The following is an 18,379-nucleotide window of genomic DNA, read 5'->3' on the forward strand; positions in this document are numbered from 1 at the left end:
ATAGATAATGTAAAGAATGAAATTAAGTGTGGTGGGGGGGTAAACATTTACAGTTTATCGTTTTTTAAACCTTCATACAGTATGCATCTTGATGTCCATTATACCCAGGAATCATCTGGGACCAAATGAAGAGGTGTGGGTTGAGCCAAACACTTCTGCAAGCCCTAACCCTGTACACAGATCCCATCAACACAATGTTAAACCGTTCTTTACAGCACTTCAGCTTCTTTGCCATGGTGTTCTTTACTCCGTTTTGCTTTGAGAATCCAAATTATTTTGAGTATTTCAGTTGGACCGCAGTACTGTGCATGCTTGAGCGCGTTGGAATGGGGAGGAGTCCTCCATTGTCTCTGAACTCTGGGGCTCAGCTTGGTCCCTATTGAGGTCTCCGAAGGGTTGTCGCTGTTCTTGGCACAGAGCCGCTTCCCTATTGTGTAAGCTCCATACGTCTGACGCGCCAGGTCGCTCCACTCTCGCTCGCATGCATATGCTGCCTCCCCTGCTGGATGCATGTCCAGGGGGAGAGGGGAGAGGGGAGTCGCTGCAACGCTGCGCTTTTCTTAAGTTCTGGAGCAGGCTTGGGCAACTCCCAATCTTCCAGGGCCAGTCTGTACTAAATGCAACCGGTTTCTACTGTGAACTCATAGGAGCAGAGTGGAGGTTTAATTTGGTTAAATGATTAGCATGGGTGGAACAAGGACCTGGCAGGAAGGGAGAAGGTTGCTCACCCCTGTAAGGTGTGATTTTTTTTTTTTTAAATGGGTGCAGGCCTGAGACCTCATAGCAATGCTTCATCAAGCTCTTGCTCTTCACCTGTGCTGAACCTGCAGTTTAAAGGGCCAGGGCTGAACAAGTCAAAGGCATGGTGGGGCTGGGAGTGAATTCAGCTGTGCAAGAACCAGCCCTGTGATAATGATGACGTGGGTCTGGTGTCCTAGGCAGTATTTCTTATGGTATGCAATCAGCTAACTCCTCATTCCATTACTTCCTTTGCTTTGTTTCTCTCACATATTCTTGCACTGCTGTCTTGTTTCCTTAACTGGAAACAAGACAGCAATAACCCCCCCCCCCCTCCACCCCCATTCCTCTGAACCAGTCTCCCGCGAGCTTAGATACCCGGACAGCTGGACTAACCCACAGCGCCTCAAACGCAGGGGGAATCTGGGAAGGGTTGATGGGGAAGCACAGCTGACTAGCCTCCTTTTTCAAGGGGAGGGTGATGTGTGTGTGTGGTGTGGGTCTAGTTTCTCTGGATGACATGCATCCCTGTTGGTAAAGGATCAACTGAGTAAAGTTTGTTCAGCCTGTATAGTTACTTTTAGCTCTTCCTCTATTCTGACTAACCTGGGTGGATGGGGCATTCATGACTTCCTACAAGCTTGATTTAGGAACACCCTCCTCGCCCCCCTCTCTCAATTTCATCTACTTTCAGATACGCCCACCCCTCGTTATTGCCCCTTGCTGTACTGCGGATTCGGATATCGCAGTCCTGGAGTTGGCTTCCCATTTTTACTATAACTGCATATGCCTTAGCTGCAATACATAGGCATTTAGAATTACTGTGAGTTTTATTTCGTACTGTACATCAAATATACAAAACAATTAAAAACAAAGCATTAATATCCCTTAATTCAATAATCCTTTACAGTGCGCAATGTTGGTGTCTTGCATTACAATATGTAGCTCCTCAAGATACAGTATTATCATGTAATCACAGTAGAGCAATGCATGGTAGAACAGTTTCCTTTTATCCTTGCTTCCCAGTTCAATGCTGGGAATGGGAGAACCACGCTGTGCAGAGGATGTCCAACCCCTTGAATGTCAGTCCCTTGCTAGCGCTCAGTCCCACCTGGGGCGTGGCGTCTAATCTGGTGTTAATAATGACTGTTTAAACATGTGATTTATTTGCTGCTGTTTTAACAATCTCCTCTACAGTCTCTTTAGCTTATTGAATGAGTTTACAACTAGAAATTGGAGTCGTAGGAAAAGGTATGAGGATCAGAACCCACGTTTCTGTACTTTGCCTAATCTACTACTTTGTATTTGTTTTTAACAGGTTGTTTGATCGCTTTGGAAAAAAAGGGGACTGGTTCAACTGATCCTGTGACTCGAGCATTCAAGATCAAGCGCTGCAATAGATTAAGCAAGGAAGTGCCGGGGAGATGAAATCGGATGGGGTTGCCACAGCGACAATGGAACCTGAAGCTGGTATTGGGGTGGAGCCTGTGATTGAGGCAGCACCCCCAGGGGAAGAGCAACAGCAGCAGCAGCCTCCTCCACAGCCAGAGAACAAGTCTGCCACTGAGGAAACTACTCCCCCTGCTGAGGAGGAGGTGAATGACAAGGTCCCTGTCGCCCACGTCAAACCCAAGACCAAAGGTGCTCCAGTCAAGGGGAAACCTGGTGCTGCAGCTGGTAAGCCTACTGGGACCACAGGAACGTCTAACAAGACCGGTACAGCCCAGCAACGGACCAGTAACGGAGATCGGAAAACAGTTGCCAATGGATTGGCCAAAAAAACGGCGGTGGCGGCAGCAGGAGTTGAAAAGAAAACCGTCGCTCCTGCAAAGAGGCCTGTTGGCGCGGCAACATCCAAAGCGGCTGAGAGGAAGCCAGCCGCAGCCAGACCCGCCACTGCACCCGCCTCTTCCAGTGCCGCGGCCAATGGGGTGAAGCAGCCTCCGACGAAGAAGGTGGCGACTCCAACTGGGACAACCGCTGGCGCGAAAGTCCGGCCCAGTACTGCGGGTGCGTGAGCGTTCACAGGAGCGTGTGTGTGTGTGTACGCTGCAGCGCTCCACTTCTGAGTCTTTGCATGTAGTGGCAGACTGTGTTTTAAAGAATGTATTGAGTTAGGCAGTCTGTCAGGGAGCGCTGCGCCTCTTGTTCTGGGGAAAACCCATGTTATATTAACAAATCATTTGTGGTTGAAATGATTAGAGCCGAGGGTTGTGTTTTTTTTTTTTTATTTTAATCTCCTCGTGCAGAGGACCTCAAAAATGTGTGTGTTTGTGATCATTTTTCTGTTAATACAGATTGAATCGGTTGCACAGAAGTAGAGACTAAGAGCAGAGTAGTAGATTTGTAACAGCTTCAGTTCTACAAATACATCTCCTAATGGAGATTTCCAGCAGTCGTGGGCACAACTTTTGAGTTCCACTGAACCAGCCTGTCGTTACTTCAGTCCACATGGTTGTCGTGTTCAGTGTGGATTTACAGTGTGTTTGTTTCTCTGACAGGTCCTAAACCCAGTACAACAGTGCAGCCGTCAAGAGCAACACCAGCAGCTAAAACGGAGAAAGTGGCGGCTCCCAAGACAGCCAGGTAAGCTGATAGGAAACTGGATCCCTGTGTCTGCCATGTTGGCTCTCCACATATAGCATTCTATACAACGTTTCCTTGGTATTGGAGCTGCAATGGAGTGTGTTGCCACTGCAAGCCCTTGTAAGTGGACAAAGGAATGAAAGATCACGGGTGGTCCCGATGTTGACTTTGTTCATGTGGTCGTGGAAGAGTGGTGTGGAAGTTGTGACTCTCGATTTAGTGTTGGCTGCTGTTCTGTATGCCGGTGAAACCAACGGAGTGACACTCGTGTGTTTGAACTTGTGATCTGAGGGTTCGACCAAAAAACCTGCAGGTCATTAACACACTTCAGCTTCTTGTGTGGAACTTTTAGTTGCTTTCAGATTTTCACTGGGCATGAAGTTCTCAATGTAAATTATAAATCAAAGCTGCGCTGAAGTGAGTTTTGGCTGCCCTGGAGGTGAAATAAAATAAGGTATGCTTTTAAAAGAATCCAAGTCTATAACATTCCTTGTATCTTAAAAAATTAACAGCGTGGTATACACAAAAAAAAAAAAATTACATTCCACTGAGCTCCACCTAGTCTTGATTAGTCATTTTAAATGTGGTGCAGCTGGTACAGAATTGCACAATGATTTATTACTTGGGTACAAGTAAAAAGCATAAAATGCTTGTTTTAAAGCCTTTCTGAAAGCCAAAAACGGCCTTTACTGGGCAGCTTTGATAAAGATTGCGCAGAAGGCCAGGCTATAGTTCTGTGGTCAACAGACCAGACCACAAGGAAGGATAGCAGAACACCAGTGCAGGGCAGCATTCAAAGAGGTTTACAGTTTAAGTTATGAAAGAATTGGAGTCTGGTTAATTGACCATCGCATCCCCGGGCTATTGGGTGAACCTCAGGAACACGTCTGGACATCGAACATCTGAGCTTTATTAATCCTGGAGAGAAGCCTCTTTTGACTCCCGGGACTTGAAACCCTACAATAGAGAGTGTCGTGACTTTTTATAATTACAGCAAATAACGTGCAAGCATAGAAAATGCTAACACACGCATATTGTAGATGTTACGTGCTTGAGCAAAATGTAACCTTTTAATGTGTGCTAATGTTTTAAACTCGTTGGTAGCCCTGCTGCTAAGATAGTCTGGTCTTGTGCAAAAATCTAAAGTTCAGTAATGTAGTCTCCTGGTATTTCAGATCCTTAGCCCTCCTTGTTTGGGCAAGTACGCAGTGTGTGCCGATCTACTGTAGATCACACTTGTGCATTGCATCAGATCTCAGTCTGGATGCCACATCATCTGTGCAATGTTAAAAATCAGATCCATGATCATGAACCTTGAGGGAGGTCCCTTTGCTTTATGGGGGATCAGGCTTTTCCTATCCCAAATGAGATCTGCTCTGCTCGCCGCGAGACAGACTAGAAAAAGTCAAATAAAGCATCTGCACTATTCTCATGAAAGCTGCGCTTAGCCGCTCTCTCTGCCCCAACCCCCAATTCCACTCAAGATGTCCTGAAACATTAATGAAGACATTTCCAAGCGAATATCCTGCCTCGTAAACCATCCCGGGCTGCTGTGAGCTCGGAGACCAGCTGGAGCTGCTTGATGGCTCCCTCTTCGGATGTGGAGTAGTTGGTGTCTCTGTGCACGTGGAAGCGGGTGTGCAGGTCTATAGCATTGAAGAGGAATGCAGTCTTGCTCTTTGGGTGGGGGGGGGGTCAATCTGGAAGAAGCAACTTTCTGTTTTTATTATAATATATTTTTACTTCTCTGGCAGTGGTTTGCTCCAACCGCTGCCTAAAATAGGAATGTGCTGGATGGCTTTTTTGATTTGAATGGCTTCCTAGAAGAAAATTGATACCCCCCACAATTTGATTCACCTAATTTTGCTTAATAGTGCAGTCTAAAAATGTGTTCTGGAAAATTTCAAAAATTATAGGGTGGGGGGGAAAAGCCACAAGCATTTTCTTCTTTTTGGTTGGCGACAGGAAGTAGAGGTTCCCTATGGCAAATGAATTTGTGGGTTATCCAATTTTGAGGGCAATTGATCAGTAAGACTGGAGAGGCACAGTTAAAAATAAATAAGTTAGACAAAAGTTTCTATATCTATACTTGTAAATATTAATAGTATGCCTAATCTATATAACTGCCTGTTTTCCCTGGCATTATATAGCAGTGTCTGGCACTGGGCATGTCAGGATTCAATATTGAAACGCATGCAGAACCCTGATGTGACTGAGGCAGAACAGCAAGTCAGCTGAGGTCATGGATTTGATTTATTTGTTTGTACTTCAGAATTCAAGGGGGATTATAGGCATCTAATAAACTGAACACTGCATCTTTGCAATGCCCCAGATATACTGGACAAGACTGGGAGCGTTTTTTAAAGCAGACACTCTATTCCAGTGTCATCTGCATTTTTTTTTTTTTTTTTTTTTTTTTACTGCATCGGGGCAGGATTCAGTAAAGGATTTAATTTCTTAAATTTGTTTCAACCAAATGTGGTGCTTGTGGAAAGTGCCCCTCATTGATCCAGCTTATCTTGACAGTAGTGATAAAGGTCAGAAGCCGGGGGAAGAGAGGGCGTTGATGTTGTGAATAGCATAATTGCACATCTGCCCTGTGGCGATTTCTATTAATCCTCTACTGTGCTGCGTGTCGGACGAGACCTTGGATTATGCTGTACTGTGAAGTATAACACTGGCGTGCTTCTTTGCATAATCCCTTTGCTAAACCTCCTGGAGGTAATGCATGCAAATAGATGCACTGTTTTGCTGACCTTGCTGGAATTATTCAAACCAGGAGTATGCAAGTCTCCCTTTTTCTGAAACCACCAAGTTGGGATTTGTTCCAGTTGTTTAGCAAGCTTTTGTTACCAGCTACCAAAACACTTCATTTATGGAACTGCGGTCCCGTGACTAAGCCACGTTACTGCAGCAGCCTCCCATAAGAAAAAGGTAATTGGCTATTAAATATCTAGGAACTTAAATATCACCCCTTATTTTTGACAGTATATAACTTGAGTGGTAGAGGTGTTCAATTGCCAGCTAGCTTCGTGGTTCTTATACTGGGGGTACCCAAAGTTTAACCAGGAGGTCGCAGGAAATTCTGGAGTCTTCTGGTTTGTAAAACATCCATACATATTTAAGGTACAGAAATGTTCTTTTGTTGTTGTGAAAATTGGGTGTGGCAGTGCATTCGGGTGATTGTGGTCCAGAGAAAGGCCTTGTGATACTTAGTATAAAACACAAAACATCTACTTGAATTTTGACTTTATTATATGAAAAGGGTGTGACGCCAGCCTTAAATAGTTAAGATTTTCTGTTTTTCTATTCAGAAAGTTAAAGAACCTTTGGGTTAGATTATTGCATTAGTCAGATTCCCACTAGATGTGTCTAGTGCTAATCTAACTCCTGTTCAATGTGCAACACTGATTCTCCTTTTGTTTGCTCTTTTCAGACCTGCTGCTTCCTCCCGCCCAGCAGCCAGTGCAGCTCCCCGACCCGCCCCAGCCAGGGCTGGAGTTTCAGCGCCATCTAGTTCCAAGCCTGCTGCATCGCAGCCTAGCAAGACAACCACTCAACCAAGCAGGACAACTACCCTGCCCAGCAAGACGGTCTCGGCTCCTGCCAAAAAAGGTAGGGGGGTTGGTGGGAAGGACTTTAAAGGGGGCTGGGTGAGAAGCAACGGTGTTCTTTTTTTAAAGGGAGTTCCCAACCCCTTTTTTTTTTTATCATGATTTGAAAAGGTCTTCCAAGTGCCCTGTTTCCACGCAAGTAATTTGGTTATGATATTTCACATTGCAATGCATATTAATGTTCAGCAGTGCTATATCCTGTTAAATACGAGACTTATCCAGGAAGGCTGAGCTTTAGACTGGTCTGTTTCAGTCTGAGGACGTTCACCATTTTTTTGCAGCAAGACTTAGCCCAATTAGTGTCACTGTCCTCATTTGAGGACAGGTTAGTTTTTTTTTTTGTTTTTTTGGCACTCTTGTTAACCGTATTAGTTGTCTGTTACTGTTCTGCAAATAGTCCTCCAGTTGCTTATTACGCCTCAATATATAAGAAAATGAAGCCTAAAATGTATCAATTTCGTGGTGTTTTGCTCCCCACAGTGATGCTAAAGTCCAATTTATCGGTTGAGCTTCATAGCTGGAGTGAAATTTCACTGCTGTGAAAATAGGCTGCAGCAGTTTGTAGCCAAACCAAAGGATTAAGTATTTAGAATGTATCAAATTCCATATACAGCTTGTGTTTTATTTATTTTTAAACTGGTACTTAATGGGTTAAAGAGATAAAAATGTGATTTAGTGGTGGTTTTATAGCCTAGATAGTTTTACTATTCTTATGCAATCAATGTCTTTCCATGAAGCTAATTCCCTCTTTGACTGTTCCAGATGTCACCAGACCGTCCACAACCGCCTCCAAGAGACCTACAACCACCGCTGCCCCGGCAAAGACGGCTGCAGTGAAGCCCATCAGAACAGAGCCAGCAAAGGTGACCCCTGCTGCTGCTCCTGTCGTGAACAAGAACGCGGACCCCAAACGCTTGCCCTCAACTCCCAAGGCGACTGAGAAAGTAAAATTGAAACTGGATTCGAAAACCCAGTCTCCGTTAAAGAGTGCCGGCAGCCCTCGCAATCCCACCAAAGCCGGGATGATGAAAACAGCCTCCCCCAGCCCTAAGAAACCCATTGGGAGCAGCGCTCCAGTGCCGGTTAGGAGGCTGGGGACCAAGCCCACGCAGTCAGTTCAGCCAATCATGACTAGCGCGGAATCTAAGAAAGGGTCCAAGGCGACGCCTGCTTCTGCTGTGGTTGCTGTCGCAGCTGATCCTGCAACTGAACCAACGAAGATGCCCCACCTAGACCTGAAGGAGGAGGTGGTTGTTCCACAGAGCGCTGTCGAAAGCCACGTTAGCCCGACCGAGGATGCTACAGTGCCGTCTGTGCAAGCTGTTCTCCCTTCTCCTGGGGCCACAGCCAAACAGGCGGTTGTTGCCGAGGGAGCTTCTTCAGAAATGCATGATGTGCCTGCAGTAGAGCTTGAGACCACAAATGACGTTCCCTTTGCTGGAGAGAAAGGAAATGCAGCTACTCTTCTTTCTCTAAGCGAGACGGTTGTCCCCGAGCCTAGTGTGGAGGAGACGGCTCTTGCATGTTCTGAAAGCCAGGAGAAGGCTTTGGCTGATGAACCAGTGGTGGAATCCTTGTTCCCAGAAGAACCAAAAGAGGTCCAAGTGATGCCTGAACAATATTGGGAACACCAAGAATTTAAGTTGGAGACTCCGTTGTGTGAATCGGCATTACTGGAGAAGAAAGAGCAACCAGAAACGGAGGAGGAGGAGGAGGAGGAGGAAGAGATGCCCCCTTCATGGGGTGCAGAAAGAAAAGCAGTCGTGCCAACTGACAACATGGGAGCACAAAAAGACAAGGGCGAGATTGAAAAAGCAGATGCAGAAATTAACGAAGATGACGAGATTCGGTCAGAAGAAGATTTTAGTCACTCTTCGGTGTCAGAGATGGGAGAGTCCCAGGCCACCGAAGAGGGGTCCAAGACGGTGGCAGAGCAAACCGAGTACATGGAAAGGAGCGAACCCTCCGGGATAGACATGCACCAAGGGTTGACTTCCGAAATGGACTCTGAAGATGTTAGCCAGCCCTGCATGTCCGAACTGAGCGCACCGCAGTCGGACGCTGGACTTCTAGAAGGAATGGAAAGCATGGATGATTTGAGGGAGGTTGGTCGTGGTGCTTCCCCTGATATTGAAGTGGCTCTTGATGTTCAACAAGACTACTTCCTGCAAGAAAGAGGCGCTGCACATCCTGTTAACGCTTCGGAAGACCGGGACTATGATATGGATGTTGGATCGGAAAAAGTTGACCCTGAAAGCACAGAGAATGTCGAACACGAGGACGATGAAGATGTAGAGATGGTGAGCGAGGTCGTTACAGAGAGTGGGCTGGAAAGTTATGGAAATCCTGATGAAGATGACCTGGTGGAAGAGATGTCACGTGATGTGGACCTTAAGACCCCTGATAACTTGAACTTCTTGAGCGCTACCACTGCGGTGGATTTTGAAGTGCCAGAGCACACTGCCCAAGCAGTCCAGCCTCCGGCAGAAACTGAAGTACCGGAAAATAATTTGTCTGCAAACAATCCCTTTGTTTCTTTCACTCCTGAAGCTGACGCAAGTCCTGTGCGAGAAGAGACTGCTGGATTTCAACTAAATTCTGCTGAAAATATAATGGACTCATACAATACTGACTTACAAGAGGATACTACGTTCAGTGCCCCTAATATGGAAGCTGAGCCGCAGAGTGTGGAAACTGTATTGTCAGAAAAAGGTGCAAGCGATTCCGCTTGCATGGGAGTTGAGTTCAACTCAAGTCCAGATGAACTGCCTACTCCTGTATGTGAGACCCCAACGGAACAAGAACTGCTATACTCCATGGCAGCCAAGCCTCAGTCTTTGCCAGTTGAGTCCCTGGCGGAGCTGTGCAAACAAGCAGAGCCTCACAATCCGCCCAAGACAGAGAAAGAGGCGGCACCTGGTAGCCCCCAAGAGGAGGCCGACAAACTGCCCTTTGAGAGCCCTGCCTCTCCCCCTGAGAGGGAGCCAGAGAAAGGACTGTCAAAATCAAGCACCCTGAGTGGCCCAGAGCTGGCTGCCCAAAGCAGCAGCGAGACCAGCACTCCAGAGGAGCTGAAGGATTACAACAGCAGTTCTGGGGTTGAATCTAAATCGGAAGAGAAGCTTGGAGGAATTCAGCTTCATCACCAGATTATCAGCCCGCTGGAGGACCTCCCGCTGGACCAGGATTTGGGGATACATCTAGAAAAGGGGGATGAGGAGACAGAGACCCTCCCCGCTGATGACATTTTGGGTGATCCCCCAACAGAGTCTGTTGCATCTTCTGAGGAGGTGACCGAAGAGGACCACTCTGACACCGAAGGGGAGATTCTGATTAACGACCCAGGAGTGGTTGGATTCATTGGGATCGACAACATCGCTTTTGAGGAGACGGGGAAGAAGTTGACGGAGGAGGAAGCCGTTGTGGTTCCCGACTGCAAACTCCCAACCGAGCTCCAGTCCGTAGAGGAGTACGAGGAGCAACATATGATGTCCACCGATGCTGGCGGGCCAGACACCCCGCATTCGACCAATTCTGTGGCTTCGTACGCCTTTGACTGCACTTCCAATGCCCACTCCATGACAGAAAGCTGCAGCAAGAGCCCTGGTATCTTCTCTCTGGAGAACGAAGATCAACTTCTGGAGGAAAGCAAGGACAACACCTTGATGAAGGAACTGAATCTCCAGCAGGTTGAGGAGCAGACACAGAGGGCTGTTCCAACAGCTCCTGACTCCAAAGGAATGGACTCTTACCAGAACAACAAAGACCGCAACGTGGATCTCCTGACCTTGGAGGACACCTCTCCCTGCGAGACTGCCCCGCAACTACCAAAGTCCGGGAACAAGGGAGACTGCGAGTACATGTTTTGTGTGACGTCGCCGTTTCCGACTCTGCTCGGAAACCTGGATACAGACTGTTCCTCTGCAAACCCCGGCATGCCAAACATGATCAGTGACTTGCCAAGTGAGGAATCCGATCGGGATTCCCCTGACCATGCACTTAACTCTCCAGCGGCTTCGCCAAGTGATGGGGACCATGCTCCACCCTACTACTCTGCTATTTGTGAAACAACTGATAGCATGCTTACAGGTAACGTATAGTAATGCATTTGGGGAATCTCCCATTAGACCAGTGCCACCCTTTATAAAAGCTTAAAATCTTGTATGTGCAATAGCTGCTAGAACCTACCCTTGAAGAATAACACTACAATACACTTAATCATTTAGCTCCTGTGGATTGGAAGACGTTTTCCGTGAAGCCCTTAATAGAACTATTAAAGGACTCTCATCTTGTTGTATATTCCTTCTGTTTTTAACCTGAGACTTTTCCCTTTTTATAATTTTGTTTTTGTATGTGCGTCATTGGAATGTGTTACACCTCTTTCAAACTTAAGGGATTTGTACTCTTCATTTCCTGTTTTGTTTGTTTATTGGGGGGTGGAATTTCAATATATAGCTTTAAATAAAAGTAGATATTTAATATGCACTCTTGGTAGTTTTTATTTAAAGCTTTTTTTTTTTTTTTTTTTTTTTGTTTTGTTTGAAGGTTAAGGTTTGCACAGTCTTGTAGAATGACACTAGCTTGCCTCCATAAGGTACAAATTATGTAACCAGTTAATTACCTATTTTAGTAACGCCACATTTGGTGCTGTCATTTTGTTGTCTCATTGATTCCAAATTCAAACCCTCTCCCAAGATTTCCTCCCCTACTCTGTCTGGAAAGCAGCTCCACATTGTCTTGTAGACTCTCCTTGGTGAACTGGCACACTAGTGTGTAAGGAACACCTTGATGATGGCAGCAGTGTCATGCAAGACCACCTATGAGTTCAAGCTATCCTACACTGAAAATCTTGTACTGTAGCTGGTATCTCCATTTTACAAGCACTAGACACACAGCAGCATTTAAACATGGAGAGAATCAACATATTTGTTTGACAAGAGTCAAAAGTTGCAGAATTGTTGACTTCAAAAACCAAGGCGACTGCATTTTGGATTTACCGTACATTAGTGCTAATCTCTTCAATCCTGTTCTAGTCATCAGTCACATGGTTGGATCAAGATTGTGGAATGGAAGTTCATAAGTGAGCACCCCTACCACATTTCTTTAAATTGCATGAGTTACCACCTTCCTTACCACCCAGGTCATTTTATTCAACCAAGTTAAATGTTTAAATCATTGAACCATCTATCCAGCCCCTACATTTATTCTGCTTGGTGTAAAATGATCCTGTAGGACTGGTGTTGCCCACCACTGTCAACACCCACCACCCAACTCTCTTTAAAGATTTACTTGGTCAATTTCTTGGTCCAGGGTAAAAAAAAAACATGTTCTTACACTTTTTCAATCCAGTATAATAGATATTACTGCCACAATTTGTGTGGTGATTTTGAAATGCTGAAAGACCTGCAAACGGAACTTTTAAGATAAATATTCTCAAGCGGCTTCTGCACAAGTAAACACTGTGGCTCAGAGGTGTATATACTATTCAACACCAGAGGAATGCTGCTGGTAATGCATCTTACATGGGGTAACCGTTCATTTCAACCACAAAGAAATGTATTGCAAACGTAATCTTTCTCTTAAAATCTCAGACATGATGCAATTATACAACAGGTTAACCTTGTTTTTGGTTTAAAGTTGGGTAAAACTGCTTTTATAAAGGGTTTTTTGTTACTTCATTACTACTGAGTCTTCTACCTGTTGGGTAAATACTGGCATTTCATACAGGACCACTGATCACTAAGCGGATACTTTCCACTGTTCCAGAAGATTGCAAATGTCACTACAATGCCACCCTTTGTGACTTCATCTACCTGCTTTTTTACACTGTCCTGAATTAGAAAGGGTGACATGCAGTCTACAAGGAGTGAGGCCAAAAGATTGGCCATGTTGCCATAGCACATCCAGAAGATGAAAGCACTGTACATATTTAAATACACCAATAAAAAGTTACTTGTGTATTTGTTTCCCATAATGGGGAAACACTTTCTTTTTGCCTCGCTTCTACCACTGACCCCTTGTTATAGATTTGTTTCATTTTTGCCTTGTACTATTTGGTTTTGTGTGTGTTATTATTTAATTATCTGTGTTGTGGTCCATTCCGCCTAGTAAAGTCCACCTTCTGTTGCGGGTTCAGTCATAGACCCTAGCAGTAGCTGTCATAGCAATGTCAACCCTTTTCATCGCTCGTGTGTAAAGAAAAAATAAGACAGTCAGGCGCCCTTTAACGATCCAAAGTGATGTCGACTGTTTCGCAGGAGACCCGAACGGGAAGATGCAGATGGCAGCTGCCCCTAGTCCTCCGAAACCCCCTGCCTTACCACGACCCCCGACACAGACGATCATCTCCCCAGGACAGCACTCCCCCTCTTCAGTCCTCAGCACCATTTACGAAGCCATGGAAACCACCGAAGACGAAGAGGAGGAGCTAGATGAGGATGTGTTTGAAAAGGAGCTGGGAGACCTCGGAGGAGGCTGTGAATCTGAGAGAGGCGGTGACCAGCATGAACGTCCGCTCCAGACCAGGAAGCGGCTTCTCCTTCTCGGCTGTGGCAAAGCAGACATGGTCGAGCAGCTTATCAACCAGACCCTGCTCATCTCCGGAGAGAGAAGCCAGCTCCTGCCCCACAAAGGGGGCACCATCAGCGAGGTAGAGATCGGCCAGTGGACGCAGCTGATTTCCCCCATGGACGACTCCCGGGCCAGCATCACCTCTGTGACCAGTTACTCTCCTGAAGACGTAACATCTCCTCAAGGGGATTGGACTGTGGTAGAGTTGGAGACCCATCATTGACATCCAACCTGGATAATCCACTTTTCCCCTCCTTAAGCAGTGATTTCAGGGTCTTCCAGTAAGGACGGTGGTGTAGGAATGGATGGAAGGCTGTTGTTGCCTGGCACGAATTTAAATGTCTGTTAGGAGCTTTAGATAAATAGGTCCTGCAACTACAAATCGTCTTGTAAATGTCAAATTACTCCGAGATTGGGCGTCTTATTTCCAGTTGATGGTTGAGAGGTTTAAGACAGGCTCCTAGATTTCCTACACTCAAACAAGGCTTCTGAAGTCAAAATTGTGTAAAAACCTGTGTATTCTAAACTGTGGCCACTGCCTTGAGCAGTGGTTGGTGTTTGGTTTTAAAAGCACACAGGTAAGGTTTATTTATTTTTTCTTTCTATAAAGTGACAGTGAGAAATATGGAGGACGCTAGGTCCTGCACACTGTAGCTTCTGTTCTCTCTTCTCGGATCAGCCATGACTTAACTGGATTTAACTTGAGGTCTGATTCGGAAGAGGTCTGGAATGGATACACTGAATTCCACTCAGGTTCTGAACTGTTTCAGTTTAATACGAGGTTGAAAAAAGCAGCTGACTTGATTTACTAGATGACCAGATTCCTGCGTTTTGGGAGGGGTGACACTAAACTTTTTAAGGTACACAAATCCTTCCCATACGTCCAGCGCAGACTGCGTAGAACTCTGTCTAGATGGTACTTTTTTTAGGTTAACAAGTATGCAGTATCTTGTGCCTTCCAGTTTTTGAAATATCATGGAGGGGTGAGGTTAACAAAGCTTGACTGTACTCCCGAAGGCAGTTTCTCTGATAGAAATTAACTTTGTATAGAGGCCCTGCCCTGTAGACTATGTATATCGTTCATTTTGCTGCTGTTTGTTTGTATTTATAACCGGTTCTATTTTATTGTGGTTCTGCAGTTCATGCTGCTATGGTTTCCACATTTCAAACAAATTAGTTCCTTTTTATTTGTGGAGGTGGTGGTTGGATTTTGTTTCTTGGCACTGCTTCGGTGATGGGAGGTAAAGGCAAGGAAGACTGCTAAGCAATCCTTGGAGCTGTGTGCTGTACTCTCACTACATTACACACCTCTCTGCAGATCCCTGGTTATTCTGTAGATGGTTTGGATGTCCTTCTGATTTGATCTCACAGTCTCTGTCATTTTCAACTCTTTGTATGCAGGGAACTGTTGTATTGTGGGTGGTTTTATTTTTTTTTTTCATTTCATTTTAATGTGATTCTTGAAAATGTGAATTATTTATACTTTAGACAATGTGCACTAGTAGTGGGTACTGAGATTAAATGTAGAGTGTATGGTACCTCCAATTTCAAAAATAAGTTTTAAAACGTAATGCATATTTCTATTAGATTCTAAATCCTAGCCATATTAACACAGTAAGCTGTAGGTTTTAAGGTCTAGGATTGAAAAGGCAGCTTGATCATGGAAAAATACTATGAAGAATTGAGGAGATTAAGTTTTTGTGTGGCTTTTTTGTAGCTTTTTTGTAGCATTTTAATTTATGAATGTTTTTGTGTATTTTTTTTTTTTTTTTTTTTTTTTTTTGTGTTGTGTGTGAATAAAATATTTCTTGAAAGGATTTTTTATTTTTTTTAAATATACAAACTATATGCCTGACTGAAAAAAATCTAATTTCTACTCCAACAGCAAAATGTCATCTCCTTCCAACACAAACTCCCCTGGGATGTTAAATTATACTGAAACTAAAACACAAATATTTAAACAACACACTGAACAACTGTTTTTAATTCAGCCGCAAATCTGCTTTTACAGTCACTCTGAGGAACACGAGTGTGTGGAATTTCTACTGCACAGAATTCAGCTGCAAGAGGCTTCAGCTAGGAATAGAATACCACATGAAGCCCCTAGATCAATCATCTTTAAACTCATAAACAGTCTTTGCCAATCAAATGAATAGGCACATCTTTCCAGCAGGATATACTGTTTTTTTTTTTTTTTTTTTTACAACACTGCAAGAGCAATAGGAGTAACCAATCTAGGCAGGGTCTTTAAAGAATAAAGTATTACTGCATTTCATTTTTATCTACGGTGTGGTGAGAAACAGCTACTGAAACAAATGCAGCTGCTGACAAATCAACATTGGGAAGAAATATATACACGGAGGTTCCAGGCACCTCTTTGGACAAATCTCAATGCAAATAACCCTATCGCAATTTACATATATGCTAACTTGTGTCCCTTTTTTTTTTTTTTTTTTTTTCTCTTTTTTTTTTGGTTGGGAGAAGCAACAGTGTTTTGGAGACAAAATAAAAAACAAATTTAGTTTTTTTTTTTTTTAAAGTTCTGACAATTTAAGTAATTGTCCAACCCCTTTGAATGCACTCATATTAAGGATGTTACATTTTAATTTCCTAAACACTTAAACTTTTAACAGAGCGGGGAACATTTGCACCCAATCAAAAAAGCCACTCTTCTTGTGCTGTAATTCTGTTTTTTAGTTTTGATGCGCTACAACACTGTGTGCCAGACTACCTGTACAATACTGAAAAGACAGTAATGCTGTACCCATCCTGCTGTATAAAGTCTACAGCTGACCTATTTTGACATGTATATCTTTTGGAAATGTTTAAACTCCTGAACTGTTGTTATCCCTCCCTCATACCTGCTTGGCAGGCTGGGAGGTATCTTGTCCCTGTATGATCAGAGGAGAGGTTGCTGGGTGGGCAGTGGGAGCTGTAGGGGGGGGTCTGGTTTGCAGGAAGGCTGCCAGGGGCTTTCAGTGCATCGTACTGACCCTGTCACTGGGGGATAAAGCCGGCCGCTCCCTCTGGTTCAGCAGGACTTCCAGAAAGAGGTCAGTGGCCTGGATCTGAGAGGGCTCCTCAAACCCAATGGTCAGCAGCTGCTTGTAGTCCCCGCGGGACTGAATGCACGTGATCCTGAGGGACAAGGTAGAAGCAGGCTTTTCATTATTACAACATGTTGGACACGTACAGTGCAGCAGAAACGCACGTCATTAATGAGGACGGTTGTAATGCAAGACCAAGTTCCACCACAAAGCATGTGTTGTGTGGGCAATTCCTTTAATTCAGGAAGGTTACTGGGTAACGTCTGATGTAGTCACCTCTGACATTTAAACAGTAGCTTTGCAACGGTGAATAATCTGGTGATGTTGGGGGGGGCAAACACAGGTTTGAATATGCTTTCACTTACAACTGTAGTGCTCCCATAACTCACTCATTCGGTTCATTCCCAGCTAGGCCATGTTGACAGTAGAAGGTACTGTGCATATGTCCTACACTTCTTCACTGCTTTCAACACATTTTTCATGACAAATGGTGAAATAAGGGAGCAGTTTTACTGTGTAATCCTACTGTATTACATACAAGAATCTCACTCAGATAAACCTGGTACCTCATCTTATTACCTGTTAAAGAAAGGAGAACCCCTCTTCTGCACAGTAGAATGGGTGCTATTTAATTCAGACCTCACCTATGCATTGCTTTCCTTGGTGTGACACTCATCAGTCATTTATAAAGTCTGCTACCTGAATGAAAACATTCCAAGCATTGTGTTTGGATATGCAAATATTTGTTCCTGCAATGTAATTATCATCATGTTTGAAGCTCTGTTCATGTACCCTTGCTGCTGTTTTCACTGCACCCTTATCACGGTGCAGTTGATTTTTGAAAACTTTAAATTTTTCTAAGTAGTTTTCATTTTTAAAAGTACCAACACTGAAAAGCAGATCTTTCCTCAATGTTGGCTCCCCTTAACTCTTTAAGGCAAAGTGTCCCACAAATAAAAACGAGGCTAACTTTCTTGTTTTTGCAATGAGGTGCACCAAACACGGTTTGCAATCTACTAACGGATTGGATCTGGTCGTCCAAATTGTCAGCTTCCTCCTCGTCATACTTAAGTCGCTCTCAAATGCATTTTAAGAAGAAACAGTTTGAAAAACAACTGCTCAATTCCTTGTGTACCTGAAGGAGTTAAAACCACAATACCCCCCCCTCCCCGCCCGCCCTGAAATCTTACCAGGAGAGGAGGTCGTCATCACCTGGCTTGGGGTCGGTCTGGATCCACTGACCGATTGACCACATACCCAGGGCCTTGGACTCGTAGCACAGGAAGTAACTGCCATTGCAAATGAGAGAGAAGACTGGGTAATACGTCTTTTGTAGTATAATGCAAATGTATTGAATTACTGAAAGAAGCTGACAATAGGGGTGTAGGCAATCTGGACCACCACAGGTTTCGCGATGCATGCCGTCTCGCAGCCTGCATGTCGTGTTACTATCGCACCGTGACGTTAGAGTATCTTTTATACCTGACAAACGCAATACATCTTTCTCAATGGCTTTGAGTGTGAAAGTCGACCCTGCTGAACCCCCTCCAGCTCTTGTACTCACTACTCTGTCTCCACGGGGCTCCCACCCCCTGTGCTGGTGCTCTCCAGAGCCTCCACGTTCCACCTCATCCTCTTGAACAGGCTGGGGGGCTCCCCGGCGTTGTAGGGCACCGGGCGACAGTAGCGGAAGATGCAGATGTGGTACAGCAGCCCCAGGTGCACCTCCCCGCAGAAGAAATATGAGACACTGCCAGGGAAGAAGGACGCAGCTGCAGTTATCACAATTGTAGGCATGTTCCTTACAACAGGGGTTTACTTACA

The 18,379-nt window shown here is 44.7% G+C and overlaps 1 protein-coding gene across 1 annotated transcript; it reads left to right on the forward strand.

Annotated features, from left to right (window-relative positions):
- Nucleotides 1–2,032: 2,032 nt before the first annotated feature.
- On the forward strand, nucleotides 2,033–11,423 carry si:ch211-214c7.4 (titin homolog). The gene is made up of 4 exons (XM_041242000.1): nucleotides 2,033–2,748; nucleotides 3,240–3,324; nucleotides 6,761–6,939; nucleotides 7,701–11,423. Exons 1-4 carry the CDS (start codon nucleotides 2,163–2,165, stop codon nucleotides 11,036–11,038), a joined length of 4,188 nt encoding a protein of 1,395 aa, XP_041097934.1. The 5' UTR covers nucleotides 2,033–2,162; the 3' UTR covers nucleotides 11,039–11,423.
- The last annotated feature ends 6,956 nt before the right edge of the window (nucleotides 11,424–18,379 follow it).

The sequence above is a fragment of the Polyodon spathula genome, unplaced genomic scaffold (genome assembly GCF_017654505.1).
Source record: "Polyodon spathula isolate WHYD16114869_AA unplaced genomic scaffold, ASM1765450v1 scaffolds_881, whole genome shotgun sequence".
Classification (NCBI taxonomy): Eukaryota; Metazoa; Chordata; class Actinopteri; order Acipenseriformes; family Polyodontidae; genus Polyodon; species Polyodon spathula.